The 15,607-nt window shown below is 44.7% G+C and overlaps 1 protein-coding gene across 1 annotated transcript in view; it reads left to right on the forward strand.

The window, feature by feature from the left end:
• LOC311232766 (uncharacterized protein) overlaps positions 1-15,607 on the forward strand; it is a gene marked incomplete at its 3' end in the record, with an annotated part of 104,421 nt that overhangs the window by 35,715 nt on the left and 53,099 nt on the right. Inside the window, exon 4 of the mRNA XM_084338346.1 lies at positions 3,130-3,284. Within this exon, the coding sequence (XP_084194472.1) occupies positions 3,130-3,284 (155 nt within the window). The remainder of the gene's footprint in view (positions 1-3,129; positions 3,285-15,607) is intronic.

Here is a 15,607-nt window from a genome sequence, read left to right on the forward strand (position 1 = left end):
TCGTCGACGAGATATTGTTGCGTCGATTAGTCATTAAAAAAAAGAAATTAAATTAAAATTAAAATTATTTTTTAATTTTTTTTATAAATATAGTTGTTTTTCGAGTAGTCGACTAATCGAAAAAATAATCGACAGATTAGTCGACTACCAAAATAGTCATTAGTTGCAGCCCTAGTCGTGAATATGAACTATATACCGCAATGGTCTGGGGTATTTCCTGGAAGGCGAGATACAGGGCTAATAGCTAATAACGTTCAATCGAATGGCGTTTCGGCTATACACAAGCTAGAGCTAAAACTCAAAATGCATATTATCGGTATCATGGTCATTGGTCCACCATGAATGCATGAAGGGGGGGGCGGGGGACGTTGTTTCTGATTATTGATTACCAATAACGGCATTAGCCTCATTAGCTGATCGGCTGGTTGGCTATCAAAGCAAGGCCCGATCGGGCTGTAATTTACGTGAAAAAGCTCTTACCGTGGGCCGGTTGGATCCCAAAAAGGATTTCCCAGTTATCGATCGCCATCTGGTAGATCGATATGTCCATTGGCTGATGCTATATTCCTTTACTGCACACCGAATTCAGCGTCCCAAAAACGATTCCAGGCTACATGCTACAGGCATAGCTTCAGGCTAACAAAAATGTCCACCCATAATGAAAAAAAAAAAAACACCGGTCTGTAACAGGGAACACTGCATTATCGAGACAGCGCCCCTACGAGGATCTGGCCGGTAATGCACTTTTCTGAATCCCAAGAGTAGGGTAAATCTGCAGTGCCGCTCGGTGACATTGAGTAGGATATTACAATGGAATAAAAGCCAAAACAACCTTACCAAGTATATATATATACGTGGTTGGCCCTCAAGTGTTGGATCCGAAACACGTATATATACGTGGTTGGCCACGAATGTGTTAATGATCAATGATGATGTTGATTAGAACTCTGGCTTCCCTCACTAATTCTACAACAGAGTAGTGAAATAGAGCTGTCTAATGCTTACCAACAGTTTTGCCTGTTTTCTTGCAACACTACTATCACCGACATCTAAGAAGGGAGATCCCCCCTTGAACGGCCCTTCTAAGGTGTCTCCCCTCCACATTGCCTGTGGTGCATTTTTTCCTATTGCTAGGTTTTAGTGAGTTGTTCCTTACCTTCGCGTGGGGTATGTCTGGGAGTGTTGCATACATTTTATTTATATATTTTGTTTGGACCTTATGGTGTTCTTGTTTTGTTCTTGACTTATTGTTATGTTTCTTCTTGACTTGTTTAAAGAAGACGTGTGTGGCCCACGGGGACATTAACCTGTTGTTGTCGGGCCTTACAAATACATTTGATTTGATTTGAATTTGATTCTAAACCCAGTTCTCGCAGCAGTTTGTCAAATGACATTACAAGGCTGCTAATTCTAAATACTTTGTTAAATTCAAGGCGAGCAACCAATATTTATTAATAAAGCCTTTTTCACTTCAATTGATCAACTTATAGGTTAATTCCTGTGGGGTAACAAAAGAGCACGTATTAAGAGGACGATCATGCAACTTCCCAAATCGGAAGGGGGTTTGGCTTTGCCCAATCTTCGCTATTACTACTGGGCATGTAATATAAACAAACTCCTTTACTGGAGGACCAGGAGGGAGGAAGAAGACCAACCCCAATGGGCTCGGATGGAAGTCTCCTCTTTAAAGTACTCACTCTGGTCTGTGGCAACATCCCAACTACCCATTTCGATCCCTATTAAACAGGTGGCTCGGAACCAAATTGTGACGGATACTTTGAAAATCTGGAATCAGTTTAGGAAACAATTTGGCCTACACGCTCCGTCGGGGCTAGCTCCAATCTCTCGTAATCACCTATTCTTACCGTCCTGTTCTGATCCTGTATTCAGAAGCTGGGCGAACAAAGGTTTGCTAACCATTAATGACCTCTACTCCGGAGGTGTGTTCTCGTCGTTTGCAGAACTATCAAGAAAATTTGGTCTCCCAAATTCCCACCTTTTCTGTTTTTTTCACATCAGACATTTTGTTCAGAACCAATTCCCACAATTCCCTGGCCGTCCTCCAGACTCTAGGACTGACCCTCTCCTATCGCTCGGTACCGGGCGGAAAGGGCTCGTCTCAATTTTATATGATAAAATATTTTGGATGAACCCAACTTGCTTTGACTCCCTAAAAGCCAAATGGGACGAGGATCTGGGAATTATCATTACAGATGAACAATGGGATCGTATATTAGACCTTGTACACACTTCCTCTATATGTGCAAGACACAGTTTGCTGCAGTGTAGGATCCTGCATAGGGTTCACTACACCAATGCGAGGTTAGCAAAGATATACCCGGATAGAACGGATGCGTGTAATAGATGTAAACAATCTCCAGCCGATTATATGCACATGTTTTGGACGTGCCCCAAACTCAGAGTTTTAGACTGCAATATTTGATACACTGAGTAGGGTCCTGGGTGTGACGTTAGACCCTGATCCACTCACTGCCTTTTTCGGTATTCCGAATACCCCTTCGATCGCATCTAGGGCTGCAAAACGAGTTGTGGCGTTCACTACCCTCCTCGCTAGGAGACTATTCTCTTTAAGTGGATACACCCTTCCCCACCCACTCACAACAGATGGATACATGAGATACTACATTGCGTTAAGCTTGAGCGAATCAGATTCTCCCTAAAGGGCTCCCTTGAAACATTCCATGTGACCTGGCAACCATTTCTGCAACACATCGATACCCTGACTATCAATGAAGAGACTTAGAAAGGATAGAGCTTTACACCTCTAACTGCACTTCCTTATCTTTTATTATTATTATTTTATTCCTATTTTCTATTTTCTTTTTTTTTTTTTTTTTTTTCTTTCCCAGTAGCATCTATGCTGTATGTTTGGATGTTTTGCAGATGCGTTTTCAACAACTTCGGTGTGGGGGGGGGGATGGGGTGGGTATGAGGGAGGGGAAGGGGAAGAAAAGAAAAAAGATGGAAAATGTATGATGTCGATAATTGTAAATGTACAAATTACTTTTCCTGCAATAAAGAAATTTATTAAAAAAAAAATTCAAGGCGAGCAGGTTTGTGCAAACGGCCCCGCTGACCTGCCCTCTCTGCCCCCCCCCCCCCCTCTAGGAGTGGTGGAGTGCCACCGTGGAGGAGTGCGTGGAGGAAGCGTCCAGCAGGAGAACCAGTCGTCGTCCTGTCAGACCCAGAACACGGGCCACCTGCCCTCGGCCCAGCGGACCCCCAGGCCCCCGGGACCCCCAGGAGGCTCCAGAGGAGTGGAGGTCAGTGGCTCCTCTCCTCTCCTTAAACCCGATGTTGATGCCTCTGTCCCGGGCAGAGACTCTCTGCTTCACACACCCCCTCCTCCTCTAGGACACCACCACCACCACCACCACGCCGCCGACAGACACCACCACCACCACGCCCACGACGACCACCACTCGCACACCACCGCGTTCGAAGCGTTCTGCGACGCCACGGAAAGCGCCAGCGCGCTGGTCGGCGAGTTTTTCGGCAGCAGCAGCGGGATGGTGGGGGACGGGGGGGGCGCCGCCGCCGACGGGAGGAGGCCGTCATGTTCGTACTCGGCGGCGGCGGTGGCGGTGGACGCGGTGAACGGCTGGCCCCCCGGCGGCGGGGTGGGGGGCCTCTCGGCGGCGGACGCCTCCTCGGCGGCGGCCTTCTCCTCGCTGTCGGCCGCGGAGCGCAGCAAGGCGCTGCATCGCACCAGCGGCCGGGAGCGCCTGTTCGTCTGCAGCTACTGCGGCAAGGCCTTCAACCGGCCCAAGAAGGTGGAGATCCACCAGCGGATCCACACGGGCGAGAGGCCCTTCCGCTGCTCCACCTGCGGCAAGACCTTCTCGGAGGCGGGCAACATGAAGAAGCACCAGCGGGTTCACACCGGGGAGAAGCCCTACAGCTGCGAGCTGTGCGGCAAGGGGTTCGCCTGGATACGCAACCTCAAGACGCACCAGCTGAAGAGCCACCCGGAGGTCTACACGGAGGAAGTCAGCTGGACGCACGCCGCCAGCGCACTGTCCAGTTAGGACCAGGAAGTGACACTCTGTCCCGTTGGAACCAGGAAGTGACACTCTGTCCCGTTGGAACCAGGAAGTGACACTCTGTCCCGTTGGAACCAGGAAGTGACACTCTGTCCCGTTAGGACCAGGAAGTGACACTCGGAAGTGACACTCTGTCCCGTTAGGACCAGGAAGTAACACTGTCCCGTTAGGACCAGGAAGTGACACTCTGTCCCGTTAGAACCAGGAAGTAACACTCTGTCCCGTTAGAACCAGGAAGTCAGCCTTTTTAAATGTTTAACTGGACCGGAACTGATCCTGTTTGGTCAACGTGTTGCTGGTCTGATACAGGCAACCTTTTGGTCAACGTGTTGCTGGTCTGATACAGACAACCTTTTGGTCAACGTGTTGCTGGCGTCTCACTGAGGACACTGGTCAGTGCTGCCAGGTGGGAAACGTTAACTTTGTGTACCCAAGATTTAAAATGATCATTCTTTGAGGGAAATGATTATTAGGGGTGGAACGGTTCACAAAATCCACGGTTCGGTTCGTGTCACTGTTTTCGGTTCAGGTATATGTTGTTTTTAATTTTTTTTTAAATTTTAACACTCCAAAAATACCATACATCAGCATAAGATATACAGCCTAAAAATAATCCAACTTTTCAGTTATTCTCAAGGACGTAGTCGTGCAAAAACGGAAAGGATGAGGCAGTTTGACATCAGGCACATCATTTTGACGGTGACGGTTAGAGCTAGGGTTAGGGTTATAGTTAGGGTTACAGTGACGGTTAGAGCCAGGGTTAGGGTTATAGTTAGGGTTACAGTGACGGTTAGAGCCAGGAGAGAGAGGGGAGGCATCGCTGATTTAAACATGCTTCTCATTTATTTGGTAAAAAAAAAGGTTTACAGCGGTTTGCCTTAAATAATGTTTGGCACACAAAGACCGAACTGACTGCAAAATATAGGCAACATTTGTCAAAGTATTAACTTAGTGCAAACAAACTAAACCTTTCTATTTTTGTGGCCACATTATAGACAAAGGCCATCAACATAAAGTATGCATAATGCTCAACCAGCACTAGACTTTCTTATCAAAAAGGAAAAATAAATAAATCATGTGTACTAAATATATTAACTTTTTAATTGCATGAAACATTATGAAGTATTCTCTTATGCCGCTTTTCAATGCATGGTGGTACCTAATCAACTCTCCAGCTTTTATGGTCAGACGTGACCGACGGAGGAGAGGGAGAACGGGAGAGAATGTGGGCGAGGACATGCGGCAAATCCGTCGGGGAGCGGGAGGCGAACCTGGGGCGGCCGCGTAGGTCTGCGAGGCAGTATGCGGTGCGCCACTGGGGCGCCCCTCGCTTTTGCTTTTTGAGCGTCTTGGTGGCTGTATTTGAAGTGACGTCACACGAGGAAGTAAATAGTCAACAGTAACAGACAGCGTTGGAACCTGGAGAAGCCCTGATGATATAATATAAACGAACAGCCAATAAATGTGAAGTTATCTTTGAACCTCTGTTGTCAAGCCTCATCAATATACCCCCCCTTCCCCACTAATGGAACTGGTGTCGTGGAATCACTTCGCTGTGAGCGTTTCCACGGTTAGCTCACGGCTAACGTTAGGTAGCTTAGCTCGCGGCTAACTTAGTTACTGCCTCTATGGGTGTGTATGTGTTTTTTTTTGCGCATCCCAATAACCGAACAATACACACATGCCCCCGAACCGTGGAGGTCGTACCGAACGGTGTACGGTTAGAATGCCTACCATTCCACCCCTAGAAATGATAGTTTGCAAGTCATAACCAAGATAACAAATGGGTATACACAGGGGGCAGTATTATTGTACAGAGGGCCACAACACCGTGGAGCCTGTTGCTGACTAGAGTTGCCCAGAATGTTGTCCCTTTACCGCTTGCGTCGACATGGGACGGGTTGTCTGCCAGGGAAGGTCAGAGGTCAGGCCCTCAGGGGCCCCTAGCTTGGTTCATTACGGTTTGTCATTTTTTTATTTTATTTTTTATTTGAATTATTTTACTGAATTACTCTTTGTGATTCATTGTTGACTGTAGTTAATAGTAGAGACACACGCACCAGTGTGGAGCCGATACTAACCTAAAACACAGTATCAGACACTAACCTAAAACTCAGTAGCCGATACTAACCTAAAACACAGTATCAGATACTAACCTAAAACTCAGTAGCCGATACTAACCTAAAACACCGTATCAGATACTAACCTAAAACACAGTATCAGACACTAACCTAAAACACCGTATCAGATACTAACCTAAAACACAGTATCAGACACTAACCTAAAACACAGTCCTCCTGTTTAGTGGAAGTAATTAGTGGTGCACGATATATCGGCCGATATGGTCCTTTTTTTACACATCGGTATCGGGCTGATATATATATATTTTTTTTAACATGTTTCGATCTTAAATTGTTTAAAAATATCAGTAATTTCTGAAAATAAATTGCAAAAGAAATGCGTTTTGGAAAATAGCTCTTTATTTGATTAGCATAAAACATGTTTTCTATACAGAGATATCGACATTGGTAAATATCGGTATCGGCCAGAACAGCAATATTAATATCGGTATCGGCCACAATTTTCACATCTGTGCATCGCTAGAAGTAATGACATCTCTGGTAGAGCCATATGAAATCCGTTATATTTTTTTCCAAATTCCATATTTTCTTTTTCCAAATTCAGTTTTTTCCGTTTTAATATTTCAGAATTCTGTATTTTGCTTTATACGCTCATTTTACCATCAGAAATAGTGTCTAATAAGTGGGAATGAATAAATGTCCACAATTTAATAAGATATAACAGTCCATTTAATAGGGCTGTCTTAAATACTTCAAACTAAAGCTTCGAAGCTTCGTTCGATGGGCATGGGATTCGAATATGAAATAAATGTGATTATTAAAAAAAATAATAATATATATTTTCAACTCTGCCTCTCTTTGTTGACTACAACAAGCAATGCTGTTTGTTATTTAAGATGAGGTCGGACTCGGCACTGACAGATTTGTGTTCATTGTGCTGCTTTTATAAAGCCTCAAATGACGGCTTACAATATTTCATGGAAGCAAAGTGTTTAGTTAGTCTAAGATTTAAAAAGGTTTAAACTTTACAGCACTGACAAAGTTGAACAAAGTGCTGTACAAGTCCCACAACATAGAAAAATGTTTTTATATATATATATATATATATATTTTTTTTTTGCAGTTGATTCAATTTGTATTGCTCAATTACGCGATTCCGTCCGTGATTCCGTGAACGCGGATTTCATATGGCTCTAATCTCTGGCCTAAGACCTCCAAACGACCGGTTCACGTCTTCACAGTAACGGATTGCATCTGTTCTCTGTATCTGCAGAAAAGCTTGTGGTACTGGTCCATAATAATTAATGGTTGTAAATGTGTTCATTATTATTATTATTATTATTATTATTGAATGTGTTAATGTGTCGGTGGGGAATTGGATGTATTAATTAAAGGTCTCTGATCTGTTTGTCATGTTAATAGTAGGACTTTTCTGAAGACTGTCGACTCATCAATTTGTCGGTTTCATTGACGCATCTGTAGAATGTGTTTCTGACATACAATCGGGCAGAAGGGCCGCTTTTAAAATGTACCAGCAGTGGCTACTAGTACAGTAGTACTGTACTTAAGTACACTTTAGAGTAGGGCTGGGCGATATGACGATATTATATAAATATCGGGTACAGTTCATTAACGATACACTTTTTAAACGTATCATGGATATCGTGATGTTTTGCCCAAGAGGCTTGTGTCGTGTCAATCTGGTCCACACGTTGACACTTTTGAACAGCGCCGCCCCACACACACACACTACTGCATCAAAAGTTACTACTTATGATAACAAAGGCATTCGTTTTGTGGCATTAACGTTATATAGTTACACTTTCAATAACATCAGCGTATTTACATAGCAACGACCGAGGTCGACCTAGATATAGCAAGCATTAGTCGTTCATATCTCAGCCCGTGCTGACTCAGTTGTGCCCATTCTGCGGTCTGTTAATAACGTTTTCAATCAGACAGATGTATGGAAAGGCTTTTATTATAACATCCGTTGCAGTAAAATCATTATGCCTCCAGTCGTTTAGTCATTCTGCGGAGCTAAAAGCTAAACGTCGGCCGCGGCGAGCTACCGCTGCCATTGTTGTTGTCATTGAGCTCTCCAATGGCGGAAGTAAAAAATGAATACGCGCTTGCCGATTGGTGCTAAGAACAGCAGGGCGGGTGCAAGCGATGTGACGTAATTGGCAGACGCGACTGTCAATCAAAATGATTCTGTTTGCCGACTGAATGAATGCAAACGTTATTAACAGATTGCAGCATGGGTACAATACAGTACAGCTCAATACAACAACAGTCAACAGTGGACTGGAGGATGCAGACCAGAGAAAGACTTTCGTCTTGTTTACATCAGGGTCCCCCATTTTCAATTCATCATATTTCATATCTAAATCATATAATATCTCATTGCTAAATATATGCAATATATAATCTAATAATCCAATAATCTAAATCTAATATATAATATAAAAATGCTAAATGCATGGGTATTTTATTTTGTCTTTAATGTTAGCTTGCAAACTCAAATACTGTCTTGGTAAGCCTCATAATGAATTGTTTGGGGGAAAAAAAAAAACATTGTGATGCGTATCGTGTATCGCCGAAAGGTCAGAAAATATCGTGATATCATATTTAGGCCATATCGCCCAGCCCTACTTTAGAGACACTTCTACTTTACTGGAGTATTTGCATTGTACTTTTACTCCAAACCAACAGATTGATGGATTAAGACCAAACCAACAGACTGACTGATTAAGACCAAACCAACAGACTGACTGATTAAGACCAAACCAACAGACTGACTGATTAAGACCAAACCAACAGACTGACTGATTGAGACCAAACCAACAGACTGACTGATTAAGACCAAACCAACAGACTGATGGATTAAGACCGAACCAACAGACTGACTGATTAAGACCAAACCAACAGACTGACTGATTAAGACCAAACCAACAGACTGATGGATTAAGACCAAACCTACAGATTGATGGATTAAGACCAAACCAACAGACTGATGGATTAAGACCAAACCAACAGACTGACTGATTAAGACCAAACCAACAGACTGACTGATTAAGACCAAACCAACAGACTGACTGATTAAGACCAAACCAACAGACTGACTGATTAAGACCAAACCTACAGACTGATGGATTAAGACCAAACCAACAGACCGATGGATTAAGACCAAACCTACAGATTGATGGATTAAGACCAAACCAACAGATTGATGGATTAAGACCAAATCGAGGAAAGAAAACGAAGACTCAAAGCTGACCGCTGAGACTCTATTCTCTTGTTGCTGTTGGACATATTATCTTCTCCAGGGAAGCTGTAAACATTCATTATTTCACAAGAAAAATAAAAAGATTTCCCCAACAACTGGACATTATAATATATTTGTATGAAATTGGGTCTGTATTTATTACCATTATTAAACAGGCCTTTCATAGATGTTCAACCTGAGTCACATCGCATCACCCAGAGGAGCGTAAACGGCCTCTTATTTCCTCAAATTAACATGAACTTGTCTGACTTTTCTCCTGTCTGATTTCTCCATTGACAAGTTAAAGTGCTCCACATAACACAATACACAAGTTAACCTCTTAAACCCTAGCCATATTTTTGGAATATTTGCCTAAAAGTACATACTCAATTAAATGGAAGATTGCTCCACTTCTACAAGGTCCATGTTCCTGGTATCGGATTCTAGGGACATCTATGGACCTCAGGGAATGTATTCCCAGTGTCAGAGATATTGTGTCTGTTACTAGGCTTTCTTAAATTGTAATGAACCAAAGGAGAATATAAATTATTATAAATCTTTTCCATCTTTGACTGTGAATAACACCATGCATTGCTAATATAACGGGTACGTCCTAGTACCCGTCACGAAATTCGACCGTGCCTCGAGTGGGAGTCGAACCCCGAGCGTCTGCTCCGGGGCCAGTATAGCAAACCGCTGCGCCAAGAAGGGAATTCCCCTCTAAGCGCTCGGTTTATCTGCCTTTGGGGAGTGAGTTTTACACACTTCTATGTGCCGTAGTCACACTATCGCGGCACATATCCGTTACATTCACCCCCCCTAAACTCACACCACCCAAGGCATCCGGGTCACGGCACCAGTATAACGGGTACGTCCTAGTACCCGTCACGAAATTCGACCGTGCCTCGAGTGGGAGTCGAACCCCGAGCGTCTGCTCCGGGGCCAGTATAGCAAACCGCTGCGCCAAGAAGGGAATTCCCCTCTAAGCGCTCGGTTTATCTGCCTCTGGGGAGTGAGTTTATCTGCCTCTGGGGAGTGAGTTTTACACACTTCTATGTGCCGTAGTCACACTATCGCGGCACATATCCGTTACATTAACATTGACCAGACCTACTGTAAGTACAGTTACTTTTGTATAATGTCCATAGCTCCACCATTTTTCACCAGATTGCAATGTGTTTTTTTGTAGACATTCACAGAAAGGTAAAGAAACAATATACGTTGTATTTTATGGCAACAACATTCAGGTTAGATTTTTTTTTTTTTTTTTTATCTTTGACGGTGAATAACCATGCTAACATTGACCAGACCCAGTTATTTTTGTATATGTCCATAGCTCTGACATTTTTCACCCAGACTGTGACTGTAAACGTTCACAGAAAGGTAAAGAAACAATATACGTTGTATTTTATGGCAATAACGTTCAGGTTTGTTCGACCCGTGAGATATAATCACGGAAATAACGTCTATTTTTCGCATCGAATATTTTCAGCACCTTTGACAGCGGCTGGTGTGAGCTGGGTAGGGTGGTTTTAGGACATGTTTACGTCCCTCGAAAGCCCTGGGTCTCCTCTTAGGACTACAATGATTTCATGACTGCGTCATTATTTTGCATCTAAATCATCTGGTTTCCGATGCAATGCGCCAAATCTTTTATAAACTAATTGAGCTAATAACACTTAAAATCATTGGTAAACAAACGTAGAGCTGAAAATATACACGGACTGCTGTTTTGACAGGGTTAGGGTCTTTACTCTTGGCTACATTTGAAAAAGAAACGCAACATTAATTAACACTTTAACTGCCGGGAAACGCTTTACAGCGTCATTCCCGGCCATGCTCAAGTTGCCGAAGGACGCTTTACAGCGTCTTTAATATCAATATTTAAAAAATCTGTGATCGGATTCATATTTCCCCTCCGCTGGCCTGAGATCCACCAGGAGGACCCACTGAGCTCTCTGGCGGTTCAGGAGCGCCATCTGGTGGCCGATCGGCGCAATCGCCAAACAGGAAGTGCTGTGGAGGTTGTGCTGGTCGGCCATATTACTTCCGGGCACTCGGTTTGGCTGCCGGCACTCTGGCTCGTCACAATATATAGCGATCCATTGCCAATAACTCGATAAACAACATGATTTGGACGTATATAGTATTATACAAGCTGGAAATGGTTCATCAGGATAAACATCCCATAATCGAAAACGGTCTACACCACGCTGATCGTCCACGGCGCGAGGAAGATCCGGTAAGATTCAGCGTTATTTTTGATCGTGTTCCATATAAACTGTTATGATGAACATATGACCCACACTAGATGAATGATATAACGCTGCCCACGGAATTATAAACGATCCCCCGCCCATCCGGTCATCATCAGATCATACGTAGATCATTCTAGAAGTACGTCCAATTGAAATTTTTTATATCGCCCCGATTGCCATCAAACTATTTCATCATCAATATAATGCATTTGGGGCTATAGATCACGTTCTGGAGAAAGCTGCAGAAAGAGATGAAAACATACTTATACATTAGACCATACTTTACTATGAATATGTGAATGAAAAAGTTTAACGTTGCTACACAATGAACAATACATATAGGACTTTGAATGGGCCCTAATAATGGCAATGTAGCAATAGAATTTAAAAAGTTATAGCCATGCAAAGAAGGGGTACTTCTCCATAGACAAATAGAGCCGGCAACCTATGGTATATAATGAATTTAGCCTTAGGCAATCAAAGTGTTAATATGGACTATTGATTTATTTATGACGTGAAATAAATCACGGGCCGATCAGGCTTAACACTTTCAGCGCCAGCCGTTTTATCCATCCTTGTAGCCAGTGGGCCACGCTTTAAAAGATAGGGATTTTCACTGCGTCACGATGTTTGTAGGGCTATATCTATATTATAGCTATGGAGACAATACTATACTCATTTGACAGTCACTATCTCTCGTCCAACATGTAAAAAAAGAGTAAATTATTTCATGTATATGTTCGCGTGTTATCCCGTGGTGAATATTGTAGAGTTTCAGATTGATCCTGGCTAATTCCTCGAAGCTGTGTTATTGAGTGATATGTGAATTTTATTAAAGGCGTTCGCGTTGCTCGCCTGGACACGCCACTGTTTCCAAATCAAAGGTATATAATAGGTATTATGTTTCATCATGAATTCATCAAAGGGGGGGGCGGGTAGTTTTTTGATGCTCTGATCGCCAGCAACGGCATTCGTTTTGAATACTACATACCGTACGTTGATCGGCTGGATCGATAGGAAATCATTGTAGGATCAAGGTGGAATTGACGTCAGATGGTCCTTATCTTTGATCGGGGTTATTGCAAACACAATATTCCAATTTGTCTGATCGCGATTTCCAGTATTGATCGGGTCCCTGACATGAAGTGGCACAAGATATGCCCCACGTGTGCCGAATGCTTTTCAAAGTGCTCGGATGAAGCGCTTCACTTGCCTGGGTCTAAATTCTCCGCCCCGGACGACATTAGATGTGACACACAGTCTGGAACAGTCTTTCAAAGGGTAGTCGATACTGCCACCTAGCAGGATCTGGCCGGTATTGCACTCTCGGGGGCCTCGGTATGGCTTTCAACGGTAACATAGAGGTCCGTGAGACGGTATAGAATAAAAAAAATCGAAAACCCGACTATACTCGGGTATGGCCGTGAATGAGTTAATGGGTTAGAGAGCTCCACGACACACAGGTTAGAGAGCTCCACGACACACAGGTTAGAGAGCTCCATGTGACACACAGGTTAGAGAGCTCCACGACACACAGGTTAGAGAGCTCCACGACACACAGGTTAGAGAGCTCCACGACATACAGGTTAGAGAGCTCCACGACACACAGGTTAGAGAGCTCCACGACACACAGGTTAGAGAGCTCCACGACACACAGGTTAGAGAGCTCCACGACACACAGGTTAGAGAGCTCCATGACACACAGGTTAGAGAGCTCCATGACACACAGGTTAGAGAGCTCCACGACACACAGGTTAGAGAGCTCCACGACACACAGGTTAGAGAGCTCCACGACACACAGGTTAGAGAGCTCCATGTGACACACAGGTTAGAGAGCTCCACGACACACAGGTTAGAGAGCTCCATGTGACACACAGGTTAGAGAGCTCCACGACACACAGGTTAGAGAGCTCCATGTGACACACAGGTTAGAGAGCTCCATGTGACACACAGGTTAGAGAGCTCCACGACACACAGGTTAGAGAGCTCCATGACACACAGGTTAGAGAGCTCCATGTGACACACAGGTTAGAGAGCTCCACGACACACAGGTTAGAGAGCTCCATGACACACAGGTTAGAGAGCTCCATGTGACACAGGTTAGAGAGCTCCATGACACACAGGTTAGAGAGCTCCATGTGACACACAGGTTAGAGAGCTCCATGTGACACACAGGTTAGAGAGCTCCATGACACACAGGTTAGAGAGCTCCACGACACACAGGTTAGAGAGCTCCACGACACACAGGTTAGAGAGCTCCATGTGACACACAGGTTAGAGAGCTCCATGTGACACACAGGTTAGAGAGCTCCATGACACACAGGTTAGAGAGCTCCACGACACACAGGTTAGAGAGCTCCATGACACACAGGTTAGAGAGCTCCACGACACACAGGTTAGAGAGCTCCATGTGACACACAGGTTAGAGAGCTCCATGTGACACACAGGTTAGAGAGCTCCACGACACACAGGTTAGAGAGCTCCACGACACACAGGTTAGAGAGCTCCATGACACACAGGTTAGAGAGCTCCATGACACACAGGTTAGAGAGCTCCATGTGACACAGGTTAGAGAGCTCCACGACACACAGGTTAGAGAGCTCCATGACACACAGGTTAGAGAGCTCCATGACACACAGGTTAGAGAGCTCCATGTGACACACAGGTTAGAGAGCTCCACGACACACAGGTTAGAGAGCTCCACGACACACAGGTTAGAGAGCTCCATGTGACACACAGGTTAGAGAGCTCCACGACACACAGGTTAGAGAGCTCCATGTGACACACAGGTTAGAGAGCTCCATGTGACACACAGGTTAGAGAGCTCCATGTGACACACAGGTTAGAGAGCTCCATGACACACAGGTTAGAGAGCTCCATGTGACACACAGGTTAGAGAGCTCCACGACACACAGGTTAGAGAGCTCCATGTGACACACAGGTTAGAGAGCTCCATGTGACACACAGGTTAGAGAGCTCCACGACACACAGGTTAGAGAGCTCCACGACACACAGGTTAGAGAGCTCCACGACACACAGGTTAGAGAGCTCCACGACACACAGGTTAGAGAGCTCCATGTGACACACAGGTTAGAGAGCTCCATGTGACACACAGGTTAGAGAGCTCCATGTGACACACAGGTTAGAGAGCTCCACGACACACAGGTTAGAGAGCTCCACGACACACAGGTTAGAGAGCTCCATGACACACAGGTTAGAGAGCTCCATGACACACAGGTTAGAGAGCTCCATGTGACACACAGGTTAGAGAGCTCCATGACACACAGGTTAGAGAGCTCCACGACACACAGGTTAGAGAGCTCCACGACACACAGGTTAGAGAGCTCCATGTGACACACAGGTTAGAGAGCTCCATGACACACAGGTTAGAGAGCTCCACGACACACAGGTTAGAGAGCTCCACGACACACAGGTTAGAGAGCTCCATGTGACACACAGGTTAGAGAGCTCCACGACACACAGGTTAGAGAGCTCCATGTGACACACAGGTTAGAGAGCTCCACGACACACAGGTTAGAGAGCTCCATGTGACACACAGGTTAGAGAGCTCCACGACACACAGGTTAGAGAGCTCCATGTGACACACAGGTTAGAGAGCTCCATGTGACACACAGGTTAGAGAGCTCCATGTGACACACAGGTTAGAGAGCTCCATGACACACAGGTTAGAGAGCTCCATGTGACACACAGGTTAGAGAGCTCCACGACACACAGGTTAGAGAGCTCCATGTGACACACAGGTTAGAGAGCTCCATGTGACACACAGGTTAGAGAGCTCCACGACACACAGGTTAGAGAGCTCCACGACACACAGGTTAGAGAGCTCCACGACACACAGGTTAGAGAGCTCCACGACACACAGGTTAGAGAGCTCCATGTGACACACAGGTTAGAGAGCTCCATGTGACACACAGG

This window comes from Notolepis coatsorum (genome assembly GCF_963971535.1).
Source record: "Notolepis coatsorum genome assembly, contig: SUPER_7_unloc_5, whole genome shotgun sequence".
Lineage (NCBI taxonomy): Eukaryota > Metazoa > Chordata > Actinopteri > Aulopiformes > Paralepididae > Notolepis > Notolepis coatsorum.